Below are 25,369 nucleotides of genomic sequence, written 5' to 3'. Positions count from 1 at the left end.
TGCAATAGTGGCAATGATTAACCAGTATTTACCAGTTTATGTGCATGTGTTTGTTCCTAAGCAGCATACATTAAACAGGGGGCAAGCAGAAGATTAAAGAGCCTCTGTGAATAAATGGCACTCAGAGAAAGACAATTCTATCATGCACTGCAGAGCAAACAGTGTCGCAGCCTGTTCTGTGAAAAGAAAAAAAAAACTGAATAATGTGATCAGTGCACCTTTTTTTTTTAACAAATCTGGAAGGTATATACGTTTTCTAAGTGCTTTATTTATATTTAGATTGTTATTTTAGCATAGCTTTAATAGTAAAGTTGATGGTGACTTTTTTATCACAAGGTTCAGTGTTGGAAGTCTCAGTTCTTCCGTGTGCACTTGGACATCGATACTGAAAACTCTTTGTCATGTGTGAGTGCGTAAGTTTGTCTACCTGGGTGTGTCTCATAAACCCCCACCCTCCGGTGTGTGTGTGTGTGTGTGTGTGTGTGTGTGTGTGTGTGTGTGTGTGTTAGGGTGAGAATTATACTAAATCTCCCTAGGTGAGGAATGAAACAAAGGTTTGCTGAAATAAAACTTTTTAAAGCTTATGACAGAGCTCATTAGTCACTGTAATGTTTTAGAGGTCCACCCATGCTGCTTCCTCCTTAGAGATGCAAATGCCTGATGAAGCAATGTCTGGAACAAAATGTAGTTTCTCTCTTATCATGGAACACATTACATCTATGTTAAAGGTCAGCAGATTCTGTTATATTAAAATAAATACATAAATAAAAACATATCATAAAATTGGCATTACAATTCTCCTATTGGTCATACCATGGCTACACACAGTATATCACAAATTTATCAAAACATCACTTAGTAGAGACATTTACTTAAACCTAATAGATTGTATATGCGTCTGTAAATTTAGTTGTGTTCTTCCTACATCTATTTTTCACTTGCTTCTGGGCTTTTGTATGTATATAATTATTGTTTTTTTAAATTATGTATATAATTATTGTGCAGTAGTTTTTGCAGCATTTGGATAATTGTCAGCTTTTGTTGTAAAGATTTTGTGCTTGGATTCACTGATAAACTGATAAATTACTTTAAATTAAATCTCTTACGGCTCAGTGTACAGGAGTAGGTATTTATGGAAATTAAATTTCAGCCCAAAATTAATAGTTTTTTACGTTTAAAACAGAAAAAAAATGTATTATGTCTAGAAGTATACTTTGTTTTGTAAAACATATTCATTTCTTAGTATTTTTTATTCTGACTGAAGGTGGAGATAAATGGATCTCATTAATGGCAGGCATACAATGAAGAACACAAGCAAGTCTCATCCCAGAACTTTTATTCACAGTATACTTTACTATATACTTTTGCCATTCATTCAACCATCACAGTACTTTTTGGCTTTATAATATACAGTTTTGGAAATAAAGATGATTTATAATCCTTTTTTCTGTCATCACTCAGAAGATAATGGATTCTATTTTCAGTCTGGTTTCAGGTTAATGTTTTCCTCATGTTGACTTAGTTACTATTTTTTTTCACCTTACTGTCTTGCTTTCTTATTAGAAATCTAAGTCTGCATCTTCACATTTCTGTGACAATGTCTACTGTAAAAGCATTATGCAACCTAAGCAATTGTATGAATTATATACAGTTGGCTATGTGCATTTTAGGAATATGAATCTTCTATGAGCATATCAAAAATAGGCAAATGCTGAAGCACAAAATAAGTGATGCCTGAATGATGGTTAAATATACAGTATATATCAGTACAATGTAAGATAAAACAGATGGTTTGAGAAGAGCTAAAGTTTAAAAGATAAAAAGTCTGATAGTGTGTGTGTGATATGACTGTGTGTAGAGCTTGTTCTAGTGTGGCAAACCTCAGACACAAGCAGAAACCAACATCAGCAGAGATGCAAAGTTCACCACGGCTACACTGGGTTTGCTTGATTGAGCATTACTGGGCCTGGGGCGTGGCTGCGCCTCTGCAAAAGAGCAAATCACACTTTATTTATTTTATTTTATTTATGTATCATGCTGCTAAAAGGCTTGCCAATTCTTTATAAAATGTTTAATAATTCATTCTTAATAACCCCAAAATTTTACAAATGGCAGGCTTTTTAAGGAAATTTGGATCCACACTATATTGACAAAAGTTTGTGGACACCTGGTCATAAGTACGGTATGTGCTTTTTGAGCATTGCATTCCACACTTTCTCTTATAATTTCCTCCACTCTTCTGGGAAGATGTTCCACTAGATTTTGGAGTGTGCTTATGGACATTTGTGTTAGTCAGCCACAAGGGTGTTACTAAAGGCAGGTACTGATAAAGGTGAGTTGCAGTCAGTGTTCATGACAATTCATCTTAAAGGTGTTCAGTAGGGATGAGATCAGAGCTCTCTAGCAGGCCACTCAAGATCTTCCACTCCAACTCATGTAAACCAGATCTTCACGGAGCTCGCTTTGTGCACAGGGGCATTGCCATGCTGCTACAGGTTTGGGTTTCTAAGTTCAAGTGAACACAAAATGTTTTTATCCTGCATTCAAAGATATCCTATACAATTGTGTGCCTCCAGCTTTGTGGTAACAGTTTGGAGAAGAACCACATATGGGCAGGAAAGTTCAAGTGTCCCAATACTTTTGTCCATATAGTGTATTGTAGTGTCATACACTGTTATACAGTACAGCTTTAAGGTGTTCTTTATCTTCCCACAAGATGGCAGAGTAATAAGTATTTTCACACGAGTAATATCTCGTGTGAATATACAGAGAGCATACATTACAAAAAAGCAATTCCCTTTTACACTATGTGATGTGTTTTGCTGCTAATTCATTCATCATTAAGATTCAGACAGACTAGTGCTCTTTATCTCTTCTCAAGGTGGTAGTGTATCTCAGTAATAGGATGCCATTTTCTTAAAAATCCCTGAACTACTAGTGGTTTTTCAAAACACTAATATCTCTGATAGGGGTAACAAGCAAACACAAAATTCTAAATGGAACTCTCAGATTGAAAAGGATAGGTCATTGTTATTCCTATCCACCAGGTGGCGCCCGAGTTCTGTTGCTTGTACTCACCTACAACAGTCACGGTTTTGGTGACCTGTCCAATATTTTCTCCCCCCGGGGTCAGAGCAATGCAAGTGAAGACCTGTGTCTGTCCGAGGTCAGAGGGTGTCCAGAGGATCTGTGGTCCCTCAGCAATAAATCTTCCCCTTGGAAAGCCTTTATTCAAAGTCCACTGCACTGTGCAATCCATTCCACACTGTGCAGCACAGGTGTATTTGCTTTGCATGCCCACTTCAGCTCGGTTTGGCCCACTCAGATTAATGATAACATATCCAACTGCAGAAGGAGGTCATGAGGTAACATCAGGTCATGTATTTGAATTTGACCTTATCCACCATAATTATCTAAACCTTACAAGTTAGTTTACAGCATTTGGCAGACATGTCCATGTCCAGATTAATGTATGCTGAGCTCATTCATACAAGTTTAGGGTTAAGATCAAAGGCCATTACTTGAAGCACTTGTCTGAGCTGGAGTTTGAACTTATGACCTTTAAAGGTTCAGATAATTATCTAATTTATCTGAGATTTTAGATGTTAGGATATATAGAGCATGTCAACCTTTTATGAGAACAATAAGGAAATATTTTGCTGTGTGAGAGAAATTAGGCTTACTCACGGTAAATCAGGTAGACCTTGCTTATTACAGTGACATTTCCATTATAGACTTTGCACTGATATTTGCCACTATCCGAATCTGCCAGAAGGCTAAAAGACAGAGTCATGTTGTCTGGAGATAGGCTCATCCTGGAGTTTAATTTAAGAGTTGCACCATCCTTAAGCCAGGTTATAGCGACTGGTCTTGAGACCCCATCACATGTTAAACGAAATGATTGGCCTACTTTAGGTGTCTGGTTAAGCACTGATTGATCAGCTGATGGCTTCACAGAAATGGGATCTGTAAGAGTTAAAAGGACAATCATTACCTTGTTCGCATGTATAAAAAGTGATATTTGACTGAATTGTGCACTGTGACTGATGATTCAGAGAAAATCTGAGCAGCAGGGTGAACATACTTATGACTGTGACTGATCTGACATCGCTGACAAAATACTTGCGGTCTTCATCGGACACTGTGCATTGTAGTGTGACGAATCTGTCGACACCGTTTTCAGTCAGGGTAAATTCCCTTCCAGGAAACGTTTGGTCTTTCACATTCCAGGTATAATTACATTTGTGGCTGCACACTGCAGTACACTCATAAAAGGCACTCACTCCAGCTACAACCTCTTTAGGACCTAAGATCTGTACAAATTGTGGCTTACCTACATTAGGAAAAGGGAAAATATGGAACTGTCTCTTATGGAAATGTTTATCAAGTTTACAATTTATTGTATTTTGCATCTAAAACAGACTGATTATATTATATTTTATTACATAGAACTAAAAGATGAAAATAAACCATGAATATGTAAGTAGACAGATGGAATGGAAGAAACTCACTTGTTTTTACAACCTGCACCTGCACAAGCCCTGAAATACAGCAACATTCATTTCCTCATTTTTTTTTTAATGATTAAACAAGAATTGTACACATGAACAGAAACAATAATAGAACTGTAATATAGTGTAATGGTCTAACATATACAGTGCTGTGTTTTCTTTTTGTGCTGTTTATTTATTTATTTTTGCTAATTTGTCACACTTAAATGATTCCAATCATCACATTTACACAAAGATGCCCAGAGTAAACACAAAATAACGTTTTCATATGAAGATTTTGTTTATTTTAGAGGGGAAAAAAGCTGTCCAAACCTGCCTGGCACTTTGTGAAAAAAGTAATTCCCCAACCACCCACTTTGTTAAATCATTAACTGTGATTTACCACATTTCTTTGAAAGATTCGTTAAATTTCATTTGCGAAACCCACGCCTGATTGCTGCCAGACCTGTTGCATCAAAAAAACACTTGAATAGAACCAGTGTGACAAAGTAAAGCATGCTAAAAGATTTCAAAACGCAACACATCATGACACGATTGGAGGAAATTCAAGAACAGATGAGAAACAAAGTAATTTATTAACCAGTAAAAAGGGATAGAAAGCCATTTCTAAGGCTTTGGGACTCATTATAATGATACTCAGAGCCATTATAATGATACTAAAAAGATCACTCATCGCACATTTGCCAAAAAAGAAAATCCTAATTATCCCCAATACCTTTGGACAAATTCGAACTTTTTGGAAGGAGTGTGTCTAATGACTTCTGCCGTAAAACTAACACAGCATTTTATAAAAAAAGAACATACCAACAGACAAACATTGTGGTAGCACTATGATGGTCTGCAGCATCAGGACCTGGAAGATTTGCCCTAACTGAATTAACCATGTATTCTGCTCTCTAACAGAAAATCCTGAAAGAGAATGTCTGGCCATCAGTTCATGACCTCAAGCTCAAATGCACTTGGGTTATGCAGCAAGACAATGATCTGAAACACACCAGCAAGTCCACCTCTGTATGGCTCAACATCAAAACAGCTTTGGAGTGGCCTAGTCAAAGTCTGGACTTAAATCCGATTGAGATGCTGTGGCATGACCTTAAACAGGTCAGGTCATGGTCAAGGGTGGCACAACCAGTTATGAGGTTTAGGGGCAACTGAATGAATGAAATCCTCATTTGAAAACTGCATATTGTATTTACTCGGGTTGTCTTTGTGTAAAATTTAAATTTGCTTGATAATCTGAGTCATTTAAGTATGACAAAAATGCAAAAAGAAAAAAAAAATGTAAATACGTTTTCACAGCACTGTAGACACAGTTAATGCTTATTTTGCAAAACATTAGAAAGAGAGTATTTAAACCACATTTAGTTGTAATAAACAGAAATAACAGCTGCTGAAAAATCATATTATAACAAAAGCAGCTGCACAAATAAGAAGTTAAATAGCACCTTTTAATTACTTGAAAGCATGAGTAATGTGGAATAATATACCATTGAAATCCGAAGATATTTTCACTATATATATATATATATATATATATATATATATATATATATATATATATATATATATATATATATATATGAATAATGATATCAAGTTCCATAATGCTTCACATAATTAACAAATCTAATTTTAATATAGTCAAATAAACACATTATTCAGTAAAATCTATTTCTTGATACTGAACATTTGCTTCTCACAAATGAAACACATTTTTCAAAGTAAACAAGCTTACCTAAAATTGTCAGAAAAATATGTATATTCACATCCAGCATCATCTTTCAATCTTCTCTCTGTCTCTGATTCTCAAAATGCAAGATATTTAATCTCTAAAACTATAAGTAGACAAAATGACAGGAAGTTAGTAGAGTTCCAGATTGCGCCATATATTATTTGAACAAAAGTATTAGGACTGCCAACTGTTCCAGCCATATATGGTTTTTCTCCAAACTGTTGCCACAAAGTTGAAGGCACACAATTGTACAGGATGTTTTTTGATGTGTTAAAATTAAACTTTCCCTTCATTTGAACTAGGAAACCCAAATCTGTTCCAGAATGCCAATGCCATTGTGAATAGCAAAAGAGAACTAAATGTTGAATGTGACGCTGATAAACCACATACAAATGGGGTCAAACTTTTTTCTATAGTGTATATGCTGACATGATATCATTTTTAAAAATATTTGGAAATAAACTACATTAATAATTTGTATTATTAATACATGATGCACACAGAAGCACATTCTGGAAATCTGAAGTGGAAAGTACAGTTCCTACAATAGACTGCACTTAATTCATAACTAAATTGACTCTTTCAACCTTTAGCTGTTTAGCTAGATACTTTCTATTTCTGCCTCACCTGTGAGTTGCTTTGAATACTAGTATCTACCTTGTAAACACAAAGCGTTTTAATACTGGGTATGTAAAAAAAAAAAAAATTAAAATAGTACATTTATAAGAACATACATGGAGGGATTTGAAATCGTGTGCAATGTAACGTCTTGTTCCTTTCACTGGCATAACAGAAAAGTTGCACAAATTTAGGTTTCCTTTTACACAAAGAATTACAGAATCAACAATTAAGCAACAGAAGCTTGCAAGTTAAAAACGGTACACAGTGTATTTTTTTTGTGTTGAAATTTACTTGCAAAAAGGAACCTCTCTGACAGCTAAACACTGTTACAAACCTATACAAAACTATATATATATATATATATATATATATATATATATATATATATATATATATATATATATATATATACATATACACAAGGTTTGTAACAGTGTTTAGCTGTCATGCAGTTTTTATTATTGATGGAAAACAAAATCCAAAACTACATGGCCCTGTGTGAAAAAGTGTTTGCATCCTAAACCTAATAACTGGTTGGGCAGCATCAACTGTAATCAAGCGTTTGCGATAACTTGCAATGAGTCTGTTACAGCGCTGTGGAGAAATTTTTATCCACTCATCTATGCAGAATTGTTGTAATTCAGCCACATTTGAGCGTTTTCAAGCATGAACCACCTTTTTAAGGTCACGCCACAGCATCTCAATAGGATTCAGGTCAGGACTTTGACTAGGCCACTCCAAAGTCTTCATTTTGTCCATGCAGAGGTGGACTTACTGGTGTGTTTTGGATCATTGTCCTGCTGCAGAACCCAAGTTCACTTCAGCATGAGGTCACGAACAGATGGCCGGACATTTTCCTTTAGGATTTTTGGTAAACAGCAGAATTCATTGTTCAATTTATCACAGCAAGTCTTCCAGGTCCTGAAGCAGCAAAACAGCCCCAGACCATCACACTACCACCACCATATTTTACTGTTGGTATGATGTTCTTATTCTGAAATGCGGTGTTACTTTTACACCAGATGTAATGGGACACACACCTTAAAAAGTTAAACTTTTGTCTTTTCAGTCCACAGAGAATTTTCCAAAAAGTCTTGGGGATCATCAAGATGTTTTCTGGCAAAACTGAGACGAGCCTTTATGGGTTTTTTTGCTCAGCAGCGGTTTTCGTCTCGGAACTCTGCCATGCAGACCATTTTTGCCCAGTTTCTTTCTTATGGTGGAGTCATGAACACTGACCTTAACTGAGGCAAGTGAGACCTGCAGTTCTTTGGATGTTGTTGTGGGGTCTTTTGTGACCTCTTGGATGAGTCGTCGCTGTGCTCTTGGGGTCATTTTTTGTCGGCCGGCCACTCCTGGGAAGGTTCTCCACTGTTCCATGTTTTTGCCATTTGTGAATAATGGCTCTCACTGTGGTTCCCAAAGCTTTAGAAATGACCTTATAACCATTTCCAGACTGATAGATCTCAATTACTTTCTTTCTCATTTGTTTCTGAATTTCTTTGGATCTCAGCATGATGTCTAGCTTTTGAGGATCTTTTGGTCTACTTCACTTTGTCAGGCAGGTCCTATTTAAAAGATTTCTTGATTGCAAATAGGTGTGGCGAGAGAAATTGAACTCAGGTGTGATAAACCACAGTTTTAACACTTTTTCACACAGGTCCATGTAGTTTTGGATTTTGTTTTCTCTCAATAATAAAAACCTTCATTTAAAAACTGCTCATTGTGTCACTTGTGTTATCTTTTACTAATATTTAAATTAGTTTGATAATCTAAATATTAAAGTGTGACAAACATGCAAAAAAATTAGTACCAAATAAGTAACCTGTAACACATGACAGGGTTTGTAAGTTGTTTTTTTTTATAGTGTAAATGCAACTCATTCATTCTTAATTTTAATTTGGGATTTGTGCCATCTTGTGGTAGAATAAAGAACTACAGGAGAGTTCTTTATTCTTCCACAAGATGGCACAAATCCCAAATTAAAATTAAGAATGAATGAGTAGATCATTGTAAAAGTTTTCGTGTAAATTTAAAGTAAAAAGACATTGAATCAATTTAATCAATTTTAATTCAATACAATCATTAAAAAAAGAAATTAATAATATATATATATATATATATATATATATATATATATATATATATATATAATTTTATTAACATGAATTGGTTTTCTTCATTAAAGTACTAATAAATCTAGTTTGTCTGCAGCACAGGCACATACCCTCTGTTCCCATCATAACAGAAAAGTCAAACTGAAGTAGCTAGACATAGAAACATCTAGAACTTAAAACAAATTAATCCAAGAATGCAATATTTTAACAGTAGGATACTGTATTAGGGATGAAGCAGACAAACAAAAAATAATATGTATATTTACACACAATCTGTAAAACATGCTCCATGCACCACACAGGGACACAAGATGTTGCAAATAGAAATTACCTAATATTTTATGTACAGTTACAGTGTATGCAAAGTTCATGTACAGTAGTATACTCATGTTTAAGATTCTCTAATAAACAAAGTACTATTAACACACAACATTGAACATCTGCATTGTATTGGTTTTAGTTTGGAAGACATTCCTCACAATTCTTCTCTGTTCTGGCACCTCGGTGGTGTGAATAAACTTCGCCAAAATGTTCGAAAAGCTGATTCACCAGCAGTCATCAAACAATGTCTAAAGACATTAAAAATTAGCACCCAAATAACCTTCCCACAATAGTTTTTAAATTGATAGTACTCTTAGTCTTTGATCTCGTTGACCATTATCAGGATGTATTTATTTCTAGAGACTTCAGAGCACTTCAGGTCACTATGGATTGGTTTATAATTGGCTTCTGCAATGGCAGTGAATACATTAAGCAATTTATGTAAGCTATATATTCAGCATAATTAATAACAAATTTACTGTCAAATAGCAATAAACACCTATTACACAGATTTGAATACATTACATTTTTTGTCCATGTACACACATTTGCATATTCATTCACAACTACATGTAATTTAGACTAGCCATAAATTATTACTGCAGAATATCAAATACTAAATACTATATTTAAAAAAATATCGATGAGTGATCAGTCATCAATGCCAAGTCTTGTCACTCCATCAGCAGCTAGAATAGTTCCATTGCAAGCTCCTTAAATGTTTTTAAATAAATATTGTTTTGAATTCATATTAAATATTTTAAAAAGTACATGACTGTCAGATGTTTCAGCAGAGAATTATAGAAGAATGACACAAAAAAGTCTTTCTTCTTAAACTTTAAAGAAAATCTTTATTCTAAGTGACAGCAATTTTAGAAAAAAAGAAATAAGCAGAAATGTTTAAATGAATCTTAAAAAAAAAAAAAAAATGTATTTAACAATCCAGGTCAAACTAGGTCAATTAAACAATCAAGGTCATACATATTACCATAGACAGATAAATTGTGTAATCACAGTATTCTTATATAAACAATATAATTGTAATGAGTTTTGTGGACAAACTGATTTGTGAAAATTCCTAAATTAAAAGAATTGTCAAAAATTAATGAAAACAAGTTCAACAAACACATGCATTTTACATAACATTCCATAGGTCTACATGAAACACAAAAATCGGCGAACGAAAATGATTGAGCATTCTTATTTGTACAGAACTTTAAAAGAAATGTATCCGATATTAACATTTTTTTCTATTTCATGACTGTTGAGACACATTGCAATCCTTTTTTACATTTTTGTCTAGTCAATTTTTAACTTTTATTACTTCCTCATTTCAGTTCCCTAAGCAACACACTTTAGCATGTCCAAAGGTTAAAAACACAATCAGGATCTGTCTAAAAAGATTCAAAGGTAGTTAAAGTGCAAGCTTTGATATTGTTATAATGCTATTGTTCTCAAATTTTCTTTCATATTTTCAGAGAAGTTTTTTTTATTTATTTTGAGAACTTTTTTTATTTATTAAATTAAAAAAAATATTATTATTATTTTTTTTTTTATCAAAGGTACAATAGTCTTATTGTCTTATATGCCAATCCATTTATTACAGTCTGGAGAATTTCTGGATTGCATTTTATTTATACGTACTACTACACATTTACTGTATTATACATATGCATCTCATCCATTTCTTCCTTTTTCTACTTTTTTCAATGTTATATACAATATATAACATTGATAAGAACATTGCAAATTGAATCTCGCTGTCACTTGTATAAAATATTGCAAGCAAGAAAGTCTAAAGACAAAATCAGACTCATTGTAAGGGTTACATAGAAATGCCTATTGAAGCAAAAGAAAGACATTCATTCACTGAATTCTTTTTTTTATTTTTCTCTTTCATTAAAATGGCAAGTCGATCAAATATGTGGAAATTGGCAGGCTTAGTCAGTTTCATCCACATTTTTTATTATTTCATGTTCCTCACATTAGAATAAATAGTTTGTGATGCAGGATTAGATGCTGGCTGTAAAAGATAAAGTAGAAGTTATGCTGCAGTGTGCAATCCTAATCTTCACACAATTGATTTGTTTTATTTCATAATATGCTAATTATATGAGTCCATTTTACTTTTACTTGAGTAATAATTAAATATTACTACTCAATAGTTTGCTCAGCCCTACTAGTACATCATACTCTTTTTTAGAGCCTCATTTAGTTGCTCGTGTGCACATGTGCATGTCAAACAAGGGATCTAATGTTGTTGTGGCTTAACACTAGTCAAATTACTAAAAGATTAGGGAAAAAAGAAATGAAGGAACTGCACACTCTACATGTCTCTGTTTAAGCTGTTATAACTGTGATGAAACCTGATCTAGGCCTTTAACTAAAAAAAGCAGGTCAGTTTACCTGAATATTACTTTGCTGAGACACATGGGAAGGTGTGGGATTATTTGGCATGGCATTTCCTTGATGCCTTTGATTATGCGTGATGTCGGCATAGTGCAACTCCTATAACAAAGAGTTTTAGTGTTTTAGTAATAACAACCTTTTTTTTTTATTTACACATTATAACAACACAGCAAATTGCAGAACATAATTTCAAAACAACACGATGGATTGAACTTGTTCGTCCAGGACCTTCCACAAATACTCTATTGAATTATGATCTGGGGAGTTTGGAGGCCTTGGTCATTTTCCCTATATCATTTCTGAATATTCTGAAAAGTGAATAAACCATTCCTGAACAGTGTAAATATTCAGGACAAATTATCCTGATAATTTCTGTTATTATATCCAGTTGCCTACAGTTTTAAGGGAAGTCCTGAAGGGTTGTAACTTGGTCTGACACAATGTCTAGGAAGGTGGTATGTATCCACATGAATGCTACAGCTCAAGGTTTCAGAGCAGATGCCCAGGGCATCACAACAACTATCCAGTTTGCATCCTGTGCCCTTTCTTTCTATGCACACAGCTGGCACACATGATGTAAAAAAAAAAGTGCTCTATCAGACCAGGCCATCTTCTTTCATTGCTCCATGTTTAAATTCTTATGCCCATTGTTGAAGCTTTTGGTGGTGCACTGTGGTCAGCATGAGCATGCTGATTCAATCACTGTGCCAATGTTTTCTTTTCTTGGACCAGTTTTATCAAATACTAATCACTGCATACTAGAAACACACCACAAGACCAAACTCTTACATTTAGGAATACATTCTGCTTACAACACATCAACTTTGAGAATTGACTGATCACTTTCTGCCAATTCTTTTTTCATCGGCCCAAAAACTAGTATACAGAAGCACCAGCATCTCAATCTGCATTTAGACGGATGTTCTGTAACCACTAGTTCAACAGTAAAAGACTTGGGAGTTATTTTAGACAGCAACTTATCTTTTAAAAATCATATCAACCAAGTTACAAAAACAGCCTTTTTTCACCTTAGAAATACTTCTAAGCTAAGAAATATGTCATCTATATCCGATGCAGAGAAGCTCGTCCATGCGTTTATGACCTCCAGAATAGACTACTGTAATGCATTACTAGGTGGATGTCCTGCGTCATTAATAAACAAGCTTCAGTTAGTTCAGAATGCGGCAGCAAGAGTTCTTACAAGATCAAGAAAATATGATCACATAACCCCAATCTTATCGTCCCTACATTGGCTTCCGGTTAAGTTTCAAATAGACTACAAACTACTGCTACTCACTTATAAAGCACTAAATAGTTTGGCTCCCATGTATCTCTCCTGTCTTTTAACACGCTACAATCCATCACGCTCCCTGAGATCTCAAAACACTGGACTTCTAGTAGTTCCTAGAATAGCAAAGTCCACTAAAGGTGGTAGAGCATTTTCACATTTAGCTCCTAAACTCCGGAATAGGCTTCCTGACAGTGTTCAGGGTTCAGACACACTCACCCAGTTTAAGTGCAGATTAAAAACATATCTTTTTAGCAAAGCCTACACATAACACACATCACATCATAACCTTGTGCTCCAGAACATTTGATCACATGCACATTATCAACTTGTGCTGTTAATATCATGAACAGCAGCTACGCTAATTCCTCTCCACTGCTTCTCTTTCTCTCCCCATCCCGAGGCTTCCTGAGGTTTGGCCAGCTCCAGTCACGTCCTACCTCATAAAGATTATGGACTTTAAAGAAGTAGATGCCAAACCCGCAAACATCCTGAACCATCTAGAGACGTACCAGTGCCAAGTGGATCCCACTACATGTGTGGAGTTTTGACATTGGACCTCCTAAAGTGTTTAAAGGCTCTGGCATGGAGAAGCTGTTGCTGGATCTGTGATGATCACAAATGTTGAGCTCAGTAGCTCCTACTTTTATACCAAAGACTGTAGAAAGGACATTTGCTTATAATCTCATACTCCAGTGCTCATGTTAGTTCTCACTCTCCAGTGTTCTGTATTGTTGAAAGATTTATGATCAAACTCTTGATGTCACCCAAATGAGGATTAGTTCCCCTTTTGAGTCTGGTTCCTCTCAAGGTTTCTTCCTTATAACATCTAAGGGAGTTTGCTCAACAGGGATAAATGCACACCGTTCACCTTGACTGTTGATTTCTGTTAAACTGCTTTGAGACAATGTCTGTTGTGAAAAGCGCTATACAAATAAACTTGACTTGACTTGACTTGAATTTTATCCCTGCACTTGTCAGATTCGACTGAAATATGATTAGCAATAGTTTTAAAAAGTTATAGTTGTATTTTTTTATAGCTGAAACACAGACAAACCAACATATACACACATGGGTCAGAGTTGCTTTGGTGGCATAAGGGACAACTGGTTGGGTTTATTTTTAACCAATGTGATAACATTAATTATTCTTCATTTAGCATTTACTAAAGGTACAATGGTAAATCACAGTATTGTTCATCATAAAAAAAAAACACTATGTAAGTAAGCCTGATTATTACTACCACTGTCATCATCCCAGCAACAGTCACATCACATTAAAATGCATCTTGCACCTGGAGCTTGTATCCCTTGGCTTTCTGTCCTATATTATTTACTAAAAAAGGATCACTGAGTTGATTGATACCAGAAAAGGATGTGTGCGGTATTTGCGGTCAAAGTCCTCAGGTGTTTATGAGAATAGATATGTATCTGTAGTGCCGGGAAGAGTCTTCATCATTTCAATTACTTCTGTATAATAAACACTATAAAGTCATTTGATAGTAAAGCAATAAAGACAAAGCAAGTGTCAGCTACATACATCTGAATGACTATTTTACATCTAGACTGTGTGGTGTATACTGTAGACCATAAGACTGAAAATGACTCACATGCTGTCCTCCGTTTGCTGTGTCAGAAAAAAAGCACAAATCAAAAAAATGATTAAATGTTTTTATACATTCATTTGCCTATAAAAAAAATTATAATTATTTATTTGTGCTTGGTGCATATTAAAAAAGGACTATATATACTGTATAAATCTGACATCATTTTGCTGATGCAATCAATATTTATATAATGCTTATAAATGACTGAAATTCCCTAAATATACCTCCACTGTGCTTATTTCCTCTGGAAGAAGTTTCTGGCCTGCAAGATTAAGACAAATTATTACAATTCAAAGTTATTATTAATTCAAAATAATAAATTGCTATAATAATGATTTTGATGATGATTATTATTGCAATTATTATTATAACCCAACATTGGCTTGAATTGTGGCTATACATATAATCATAACTAAAACTTGATCTTGTAAATAATTAACTGTAGTTAACCGTGTGAAGAATTGGCAAAAGATTAGTGAAATATTTGAGAATGATTTTCCACTACGATATATTAAACTGTGGGTAAAATCTGTATCACCAAGGCTTGTTAATAAAAATAACCATTCTTTCGGCTTTACTAAGCCGTAAATCAAGCCGAATGCAAGAACTTACCCATTTACAGATTTTCACCCAGTTAATAGAGAATATTGTTTCCTCCCCAAATTTGACCCAGAGCCATTTCATACATGGTGAAAACATACACATGTACTTTATGTAGTCCTATATATCGATCTGCTTATGTCTTAGTTAGTCCAATGTTGGCTTGTGTATTTTTATGTCCTCTTCTGTAGTTCCTTGTTAATAGAGGGACCTTTTGTATATACTGGGACTACCTGTATATAGTCAAATTAGCAATAAAAGCTACATAACCTGAACCTGTACCAAAAGTCTCAATACAAAGTGAAAATGAATAGGGAATGTCTTCCAAAATATTTAATATTAAGTTTATATTATATACGCATATGCATATACGTATTTTCAGATAGTCTTTAAAGAACACCTTAGACCAAAAAATAAAGTATAGAAATACTTCTAATGAATGGATTCGGACACTTTCCCAATATTGTGATAGACAAGGTAAGGCTTTGCTAACATGAGTTCATCATGAGTAAGAGAGATCAATTCTGTGTTTACAATAATATGCAGTTTACAATTGATATGACAAAGTTTTGGTGTAATGTACTTACTTGTATTTTGTCACAAAGTAGTAAATCAAACCAGCAATTGCAGCGACACCGACTATAACTCCAATAACAATTCCAGCTATCGCTCCTGCAGACAGTGGCACGTCCGCTGCATTTCCAGCTGTTATGGGAACACACAAAAAAAATCTAAGTCAATTGAGTTATTGAAATATTTTGCTACTGAAAGACAGAAATATCAATTCATTAAAACATTACATAAAAGTGACATATTGAGAAAGCTAGCATTTGGCTATGCCAAGTGCAGGTACCAACAAACCTGGAAAACACTAATTATTAGAGGTATAATGGAACATGTATTTGAAGCAACCTTTTCCGGGACAAGGTTTTTGGTTTGGTGCACATGTGCACGTGCGGAACATGTTAAAATCTGAGTTCCCTCACAAATGTATTATATGGTTGCAAATTATTTTAGTTTTGTTTATTTACATGCATTAAATCGCTGCCATTTTGATGACAGTTTAGCGATAAGGATTCTTTAGTGATTTCATGTTTTGCATTTCTTCCCCTAACTGTACCGAAATTTAACCAACCATGACTTAACAGTAACAGTAACACTGAAGTGAATTTGTTTACCATTACACATTTACTAATTACAACTACTTGTTGTTACTATAAATTTGTACTATTGCGTATTATATATATTTATGCGGTATTTATGCATCACTAAAGTGTTATTGACTGAAATACTTGATTTCTTACATTTCCAAGAAAACAAAAATAGCATATATTTTCTAAAATATACAGTATGATTTAGACCTTTGAGGGCTTAGAAACTAAAATTTGATACACTGAGCAGATTATGTCCAATCAAATAACATCTGTCTCAATCCTACAGGGAGTGCAGAATTATTAGGCAAATTAGTATTTTGACCACATCATCCTCGTTATGCATGTTGTCTTACTCCAAGCTGTATAGGCTGGAAAGCCTACTACCAATTAAGCATATTAGGTGATGTGCATCTCTGTAATGAGAAGGGGTGTGGTCTAATGACATCAACACCCTATATCAGGTGTGCATAATTATTAGGCAACTTCCTTTCCTTTGGCAAAATGGGTCAAAAGAAGGACTTGACAGGCTCAGAAAAGTCAAAAATAGTGAGATATATTGCAGAGGGATGCAGCAGTCTTAAAATAGCCAAGCTTCTGAAGCGTGATCATCGAACAATCAAGCGTTTCATTCAAAATAGTCGACAGGGTCGCAAGAAGCGTGTGGAAAACCAAGGCGCAAAATAACTGCCCGTGAACTGAGAAAAGTCAAGCGTGCAGCTGCCAAGATGCCACTTGCCACCAGTTTGGCCATATTTCAGAGCTGCAACATCACTGGGTGCCCAAAAGCACAAGGTGTGCAATACTCAGAGACATGGCCAAGGTAAGAAAGGCAGAAAGTCGACCACCACTGAACAAGACACACAAGCTGAAAGCGTCAAGACTGGGCCAAGAAATATCTCAAGACTGATTTTTCTAAGGTTTTATGGACTGATGAAATGAGTGAGTCTTGATGGGCCAGATGGATGGGCCCGTGGCTGGATTGGTAAAGGGCAGAGAGCTCCAGTCCGACTCAGGCGCCAGCAAGGTGGAGGTGGAGTACTGGTTTGGGCTGGTATCATCAAAGATGAGCTTGTGGGGCCTTTTCGGGTTGAGGATGGAGTCAAGCTGAACTCCCAGTCCTACTGCCAGTTTCTGGAAGACACCTTCTTCAAGCAGTGGTACAGGAAGAAGTCTGCATCCTTCAAGAAAAACATGATTTTCATGCAGGACAATGCTCCATCACACACGCCCAAGTACTCCACAGCGTGGCTGGCAAGAAAGGGTATAAAAGAAGAAAATCTAATGATATGGCCTCCTTGTTCACCTGATCTGAACCCCATTGAGAACCTGTGGTCCATCATCAAATGTGCGATTTACAAGGAGGAAAACAGTACACCTCTCTGAACAGTGTCTGGGAGGCTGTGGTTGCTGCTGCAATGTTGATGGTGAACAGATCAAAACACTGACAGAATCCATGGATGGCAGGCTTTTGAGTGTCCTTGCAAAGAAAGGTGGCTATATTGGTCACTGATTTGTTTTTGTTTGGTTTTTGAATGTCAGACATGTATATTTGTGAATGTTGAGATGTTATATTGGTTTCACTGGTAAAAATAAATAATTGAAATGGGTATGAATTTGTTTTTTGTTAAGTTGCCTAATAATTATGCACAGTAATAGTCACCTGCACACACAGATATCCCCCTAAAATAGCTAAAACTAAAAACTACTTCCAAAAATATTCAGCTTTGATATTAATGAGTTTTTTGTGTTCATTGAGAACATGGTTGTTGTTCAAATTAAATCCTCAAATAAAATTAATCCTCAAAAATACAACTTGCCTAATAATTCTGCACTCCCTGTATAGGCTATAAAACCTAGTGAACAATCATTATCATAAAGGTTTTCTTTAGTAAGTGTCTGTATACAATTCATCATTTCTTCAGAACCATAGTTCAATTGAGCAATTCCCTAAAGTACAATTATACAGACACCTTAATATTGTCATTTTAAGTTATGTTATAAAAATGCTTTACATATTTTTTTTCACATCAATCTATAATCCATACCCCAGATATCAGATATGTAATAACATGTGGTAGTGTAGCTCAGTGACCTCCATAATTCTTAAAAGCATACAACAATTATGACTATTTTTCTAGAGCTGGACAACTGGACACAATGAGCAATCTGAGAAGAATGGCCTCGGTTAGAAAGATGATCGAGAGCCTGATGGTCACTCTGGCTGAGCTCCAGAGATCATGTATAGAGATGGGAGAAACTTGAAGATGGTTAACTTTTACTAAAACACTCCACTGACATGAGCTTTATGGCAGAGTGGGCAGACAGAAGCTCTTCACAGTGCAAGACACATGAAATCCTGCATGAAATTTGCAACAAATAAAAATCTACGTTTAAATTATTACATACTATCCCCCCCAAAAAAAATGAAGAAGAAACATTCTTTTAGATTGCAAGATAACTCCGTATTTCTATCAGTATACACAATTACAACTTTTAGATCAGCAGTAGTGTTTTAGCACCCATACACCTTATTTATAAATGCAGAAGTAAATACTAAGTTGTATTTATTCAGAATCTAAACTACGATGATAAATAAAAAAAATGATATGGTAATAATCATTTATAATAACATAGTGTAAGTATTTGAAGCTATATATTGGTACTATAATAATATTAATATAAACAAAGTTTCGAAAAAGGAAGAATGATATACAAGATATATAAGTTTTGTATATATGGTTATATTAGCATTACATCGCACTGTGATACAAGTGATATAAAGTGAACAGAAATCTATAAGGGATGCACTCTCACTTTTTTCATATATTTTTTTTACCTTTTATGTAAAAAATATGTAATCAAAATAAGTACCAGTGACTAGGTTTTGTACAAGGCAGAGACACTGAGTTAGTACAGGTGGTAACCCTAGATTATTTATCTATTAACAGTCAGGTATATTTCAATATAGTCACTTGCATTCAGCATAAAAATGCAACCGTTTCCTATTAAAACACAAGATCCCAAGACATCATGTTGATTTAATAGTAAGTTGTTGTTTGTAGTGGGTTTCTGAACTAGCAGAGACTATGTAGCAACATTTGGCAGACGCCCCTAATCCAGGACGACTTACAACTAAGCATTTGAGGGTTAAGAACATTGCTCAAGGACTGGTGGTGCTGGGATTTGAACTTATGACCTTCTGATCCAAATGCCTTAACCAATAAGCTACCATACATACTTTGTAGGCAAAGAATTTTAAATTATTAAAATTATACAAAATAACTCACTAGAAATGGTGAGGCTCAGTGAAGGACTTAATTCCTTGTTGAAGTTGTTTGAAGCTCCACATTGGTATGGGCCTGTGTCCCCTCTGATCACACGGGTAATGGTCAGAGTGGTGTTGCTGTCTGTTAGCTCAACTCGCTCTCCTGCTGTTACCTCAGAACTATCATTCAGCCAAAAATATTTAAGCGAGGAGCCATTTGCAGAGCAGACGAGACTCACAGTGCTGTTGAGTTCAACTTCCGTTTTATTTGTTGCTATGGCAATGTTGGAGACTGGCACTGGAGATTAAAGTGTAATACAGGGCTCAGGTTCACAACAGTACATATTAGACATGAACACTGTACCAACACTATTATAGCACTCCTTTAGATCATCAGTTTTAGTACCACAGGAAAAAGAAATACAGATTGAAAACTAACTAGCAAAATCCTTCAAGTATTAGGACTTAATAACCTACACATTTAAGAAGTAGATTAATAATCCATTATACACTGACCAGGCATATCTTTATGGCCACCGATCTGCCATAACATTATAACCCCCTGCCTAATGTTGTGTTGGTAATCTTTTGCTGCTAAAACAGTTTTGACCCGTCAATCATTAACATTAACTTTTTCAGCAATTTGAGCTACAGTAACTCGTATGTTGGATCAAACCACACGGGCCAGCCTTCGCTTCCCATGTGCATCAGTTAGCCTTGGCCACCCATGACCATCTAGCTATCACAATTTTGCCTTGTCAAGCTAAACTAAACTAAAATCCTTACGCTTGCTCATTTTTCCTGTTTTCAACATATCAAATTTGAGGACAAAATGTTATCTTGCTGCCTAATATTTCCAACCCACTAACAGGTTCCTTGATGAAGAGAAAATAAGTGTTATAAACTCACCAGTCATAATGTTAATGTCATAATGTTATGCCTGGTGTATATATTATTTAACAGTTGAATTCTCAAATAAACTGGATTCCCCAGAAAGTGCTGAACTGCTGTTACGAGAGATAAATAATTCAAATGGAAAGTTTATACTGTTTCTCATAAATGATTATAGTAAATGTTATAATAACACATTTACTAATGTATACACTAATAATTGTAGTAACTGCTAAGTCAGAGGGACTTGTACAAGCCACACATTACCTTAGCCAAGTACAAGCGTGAAAAATGTTGCATTACTAATTTGGTATTGAAATGCATTTTTAAGAAGGCATTTATTTAACATTTATCAAAGGAGTGTTGGGTGTCAGTGTCCATTAATGGTCACCACAGATATATCTGGGTTTCACTGAACATCACCACTCCACCCCAAGATTCACTATTTTCCAATGACAGATTACCACATTATGGTTTATTTCTTACATAATGCAGCACATACACATATAATTTAATTGTTAGTTCAATACAACTCCTTGGAGTTCAGTATATTGTATCAAGCTATTTTCATTTTCTTTGTAAAGAAAACATTACATTATTATCTAGACCTTCATTCTTCTGTAGTCATATACTGTGGTTGGATAAGCAAAGCCACAGGGATTCAATCAGAAATTCCAAATTCTTTATTGTTTAAATTAAATACTAAAAAGGGATTCCAAATTTTGTTTTGTGCATGAATCCAATAATTAAACTATAACCCACCTAGTACAGTGATGCTGATGGGTTCAGAAGTGAAATATCTCAGGGTCTTTGTGTTATGGGCGATGCAGGTATAACTGCCACTCTGACTGCTCTGAATGTTGTTCATTATGAGCTTGTGTCCCATTTGACCAAGTGCTGATCCATTCACAGCCCAGTGAAACTCAGCAGCAGGGCTGGACTCAGCTGAGCAGGTCAGTTTGACGTTAGACCCAGCTCTGTAAACGGGTCCCTCTGGATCTGCTTTGACAGCAACATTTTCTGGACCATCTGCAATAGAACAGTCCATATTCAGAGAGTTTTAGAGCCATCCATGGTCTTTTAGAGACCAGGTATATCATGCATATTTGTTTGAAAAACTTTAGAACCATCAATAAATTGCATGACATGAAATAACTTACAATGAATAATGAGGTTCATTGAAGGACTTGTTGCTTGGCTGACAGAGTTGGACACATTACAATAGTATGGACCTCTGTCAGCTCTGGTCACATTAGTGATGGTCAGACTGCTGTTGCTGTCTGTTAACTGAACTCGATCATCTTCTGTTACCTCAGAGCTTCTGTTCAGCCACACAAATGTAAGAAAGGAGCCAGACGCAGAGCACCTGAGACTCACAGTGCTGTTGAATTCAACCAGTTCTGTTTGACTTGGTAATATGGTAACATTGGATGCTGGCACTGGGGGTTTAAATGTAATACAGGCCTCATAAACAATCATAGTACATATAAAAAGCAAAGATGCACAAGACACAGAATAAAACAGACGTAATTTACTGAAACTAAAATAATAATTCAGATGCAGAGACTGAGACTAACAGTGTTGTTGAATTCACACAGCCCTGTTTTACTGATTAATAGGGTAACATTGGAGATTGGTACTGGGGTAAAAACACAAGTTCACCCATGGGCACCAGTACACCAGTACATTCAAGATTTGATTTGAAATTTGCTATTTTACCATTTAAACTCAATCACTGTACAAACAGTTTTAGCTCTCATAATTTTAGATAATAATCACTGGTCATTAAACCTTTAGCTATACAGATCAAACAGTAGCTAGTGTAAATAATACTGTACTCCATGCTAAATTATTTTACTTCGTTTACTTTTAGATTACTTCAAATCTGCTACTATAGAACTACAGATTCTTAACATGGGTGCTAGGCATCGATCTTTACCAATTATGGAGAATTCAGATGAGGAGATTTTACTGCATTACGGCAGTGTAGTCAAAATAGACGATGAAACAACTGTTCCAGCCAAGTGGTCGTGTAGGATTTTATTTAGAAGATAATATTGTTTTTTTAACCAAAAATGGTTATAAGATTTACAGTTTCACCTTTTTTTCATGTTCAAATATGGATTTTTAGGCATTATTTACAGACAATATTCTGTCTCCAATTCAAATACATGTTCTGTCTCATGAAACTGAATTCAATAAATGTTGTGCTGGTTTTCAAGCATGTTCATAATCATCCATAAAAAATAATATGATAGTATTTTGTAATATGCTTTATAATTTGAAAGATACAAATAGAGAATCAGTTGTAAAGATGTAAGATCCTTATACTTCTGCACAAAAACTGTTTATAACCTGTAAAAACTTTTCATTGTGTTTACAAAATGAAAACTGTAAAAAAAAAGTGTTTGTATGCAGTGGCAATAAAGAAAATTGACTCACCAAACACCTGCACTGACGTCACGCTTGAATTAGTTTCTGTAACAGTGACTACTTCCAGAGTATATTGTCCAGAATCACTCTCAGTCAGGCTTTTGAGAGTCAGAGCTAAAGTGTTGGTGTTCAGACTGGCTCTGTCAGTGTACGGTGGCTGTATTATAATTCCTGAGTGAATTTCAGTAAGAAATGTTTTTCCATTATAGTTCCATTTGGTGGAAACACGTGAGGAATCAGGAATGCTGATTGGGGTAATCACCAGGTTCTCCCCAACTTTTATATCCATCCTCTCAGGTAATAACAGCTGCTGGCCAAAGGATACTCCTGTGTGGAGAAACAAATATGGCAACACAGAAACACAATAGTAAAACAAGTAACAAGAATTCATGCACACAAACATCAGTTTACTCTTTAATAATAATCTCTCTCTCTCTCTCTCTCTCTCTCTCTCTCTCTCTCTCTCTCACTTTCTCTCTCTCGATCTACATAGAAAGATATAATAAGAGGGAGAAACAGAAAGATTATGAGAGAATTCAAAATGTCGATTTTAAACGTTTTATGTTTGGTTTTCATCCACACATTATGCTGAATGAGGCAACACTGTAATTAATCACTATCTCCTTGCCTTTTCTTCTTCTTGCTCAGGTCAGTGCTCACCTGTACATGTCAGCAGAAGCAGAATGCAGAACACAGCGTGTAAATGCATCGTGAGAAATCCGGAGCTTCACCACTGATCCACAAAAAGCGACTTGTGCTGATTATTCACCAATAATCACGAGACTCGAAATAAACCGAAAAGAGCCGATCTGGAAAGCAGGTCTGTAACCAACGTGAATAAAAAACTACACGCAGGAGTGATCAGCCTACAGGAAAACTATCAGAGTTTAATCCTCCACCGGTTTCTCCCAGACTGTCACATTCACCTTCCGCCTTTACAACCTTTTACAGTCAGGTGTTGAGTTTCACAGCCACTGATTAATCAACAACAGATCAGGACACAATAAAAAAACTTTTATTGCACTTAACTTTGCATACAATAACATATATTTCATTAATAATAATCTCCACAATCTATCCAGTCTGAAATATAATGTCAGCGTTTTATTTAGTGTTTTATTCAGCGTTTTATAAAGTGTTTATATATATATACTATTGAATAAAAATTAAATAGTCCCCCACTACCCTGTTCTTGCAAACATGAAACTTTGAAAACCATGAAGCTTTTGGATACTTTATAATGAACTGAAATTAGAGAGGGTGGAGGATGCAAAAATGATGGATGTCATTCTTTAATGACAACAAAACCATTTATAGATTAGGATTAGTAATTTTCATACTTTTGGATCCCACTGCAACATATTTGGGTGGGCATTTAAACAACATACAAAGGGTACACTTAACCAGAAAAAAAATACAAAATAAATATGTATAGAAACACCTGATTGTCAATAGGTGTACAAATGCATATGTATACTCGCATTTTAACAAATAATAAATAAGAGCAAGCTATAATAATAAGGAAGCAAGCAATAATAGAACCAAGATGGTGGTGGCAGTAGTTTGCAGCATCCACTCCGGATCCAAAATAGTGCGATTTTTATTTTGTAGGCCGTCTTACCACTGTCTTTTGTCTGCACTGTTCACACAGGTTGCACATGATGCATTTATCTGTAACTTACTTTAGTCTTAGCTCTGTGTTCTGTATCTAGCTCTATTTTGTGTGATGTAGCGCTATGCTGTTTATTTTTTAGCACCAGGGTTCTGGAAAAACATTGTCTCATTTACTGCGTCAGCTATATTTGGTTGAAATAACAATAAAAACTTCTTGAATTCTTCTTATTAAATACACTGTTAAAAAAAAAAATCTGTAAAAAAATGGTAAAAAGACTGGCAGCAGGGCTTCCAGAGATAATCACTTAAATTACAGAAATAACCATTTTACAAAATTACTAGCAAAAAATTATAAAAATACAGAATAGACTTTATGGTCAAAAGTACTTAAATTACAGAATATTAATGTTGATAAATACTTTTTAAACTATAGAAAAACAGATCAATTCTGTCAAATAACTTAGGTAAAGAACCAACTGTCAGGTTAATCACCATAAATTAAAGGTTTTTATTTGTTATTTTATAAAACTGCTCTTTCTATTTACATTAATTTACTGTAAAAGTATAGTTTTCCTCATGTACAATAACGATGAAATAAATCCAGAGAGCACATATGTGAAAAAGGTTTGTATATTTAATCTCTGTAAATTAAAAGGCATTTACTGTATAAATACAGATATCACTAATTACAATAATCAAGAAATGTTGTATAAAAATATATTCAATTCATAATACACAGACAAAGGTCTGTAAATACATCTTAATAGTGTATTTTCCAGACATATTACAGTTTAAAATTTTTGGACA

At 34.9% G+C, this 25,369-nt stretch overlaps 2 protein-coding genes across 3 annotated transcripts; both read right to left on the bottom strand.

Moving 5' to 3' along the window:
* Positions 1–1,319: 1,319 nt before the first annotated feature.
* LOC124384117 (carcinoembryonic antigen-related cell adhesion molecule 20-like) lies at positions 1,320–6,340 on the bottom strand. The gene is made up of 6 exons (XM_046846675.1): positions 6,247–6,340; positions 4,512–4,541; positions 4,085–4,333; positions 3,688–3,966; positions 3,079–3,345; positions 1,320–1,985 (listed from the first exon to the last, which is right to left on the bottom strand). Exons 1-6 carry the CDS (start codon positions 6,287–6,289, stop codon positions 1,882–1,884), a joined length of 972 nt encoding a protein of 323 aa, XP_046702631.1. The 5' UTR covers positions 6,290–6,340; the 3' UTR covers positions 1,320–1,881.
* Positions 6,341–10,994: 4,654 nt separating this feature from the next.
* LOC124384116 (carcinoembryonic antigen-related cell adhesion molecule 1-like) lies at positions 10,995–23,848 on the bottom strand. 2 transcript variants are annotated; one of them, XM_046846673.1, is made up of 10 exons: positions 23,609–23,848; positions 22,958–23,275; positions 21,676–21,954; positions 21,278–21,544; positions 19,647–19,922; positions 15,793–15,910; positions 14,830–14,867; positions 14,609–14,625; positions 11,709–11,810; positions 10,995–11,325 (listed from the first exon to the last, which is right to left on the bottom strand). In XM_046846673.1, exons 1-10 carry the CDS (start codon positions 23,655–23,657, stop codon positions 11,269–11,271), a joined length of 1,521 nt encoding a protein of 506 aa, XP_046702629.1. In that variant the 5' UTR covers positions 23,658–23,848; the 3' UTR covers positions 10,995–11,268. The 2 variants fall into 2 exon arrangements, with proteins under 2 accessions (XP_046702629.1, XP_046702630.1); XM_046846674.1 differs by lacking the exon at positions 19,647–19,922 and having other exon boundaries at positions 23,609–23,847.
* Positions 23,849–25,369: the final 1,521 nt, after the last annotated feature.

Source organism: Silurus meridionalis, chromosome 4 (assembly GCF_014805685.1).
Source record: "Silurus meridionalis isolate SWU-2019-XX chromosome 4, ASM1480568v1, whole genome shotgun sequence".
NCBI lineage: Eukaryota > Metazoa > Chordata > Actinopteri > Siluriformes > Siluridae > Silurus > Silurus meridionalis.
The sequence above is the reverse complement of the archived record's forward strand: the minus strand, read 5'-3'. Positions and strand labels throughout refer to the sequence as shown.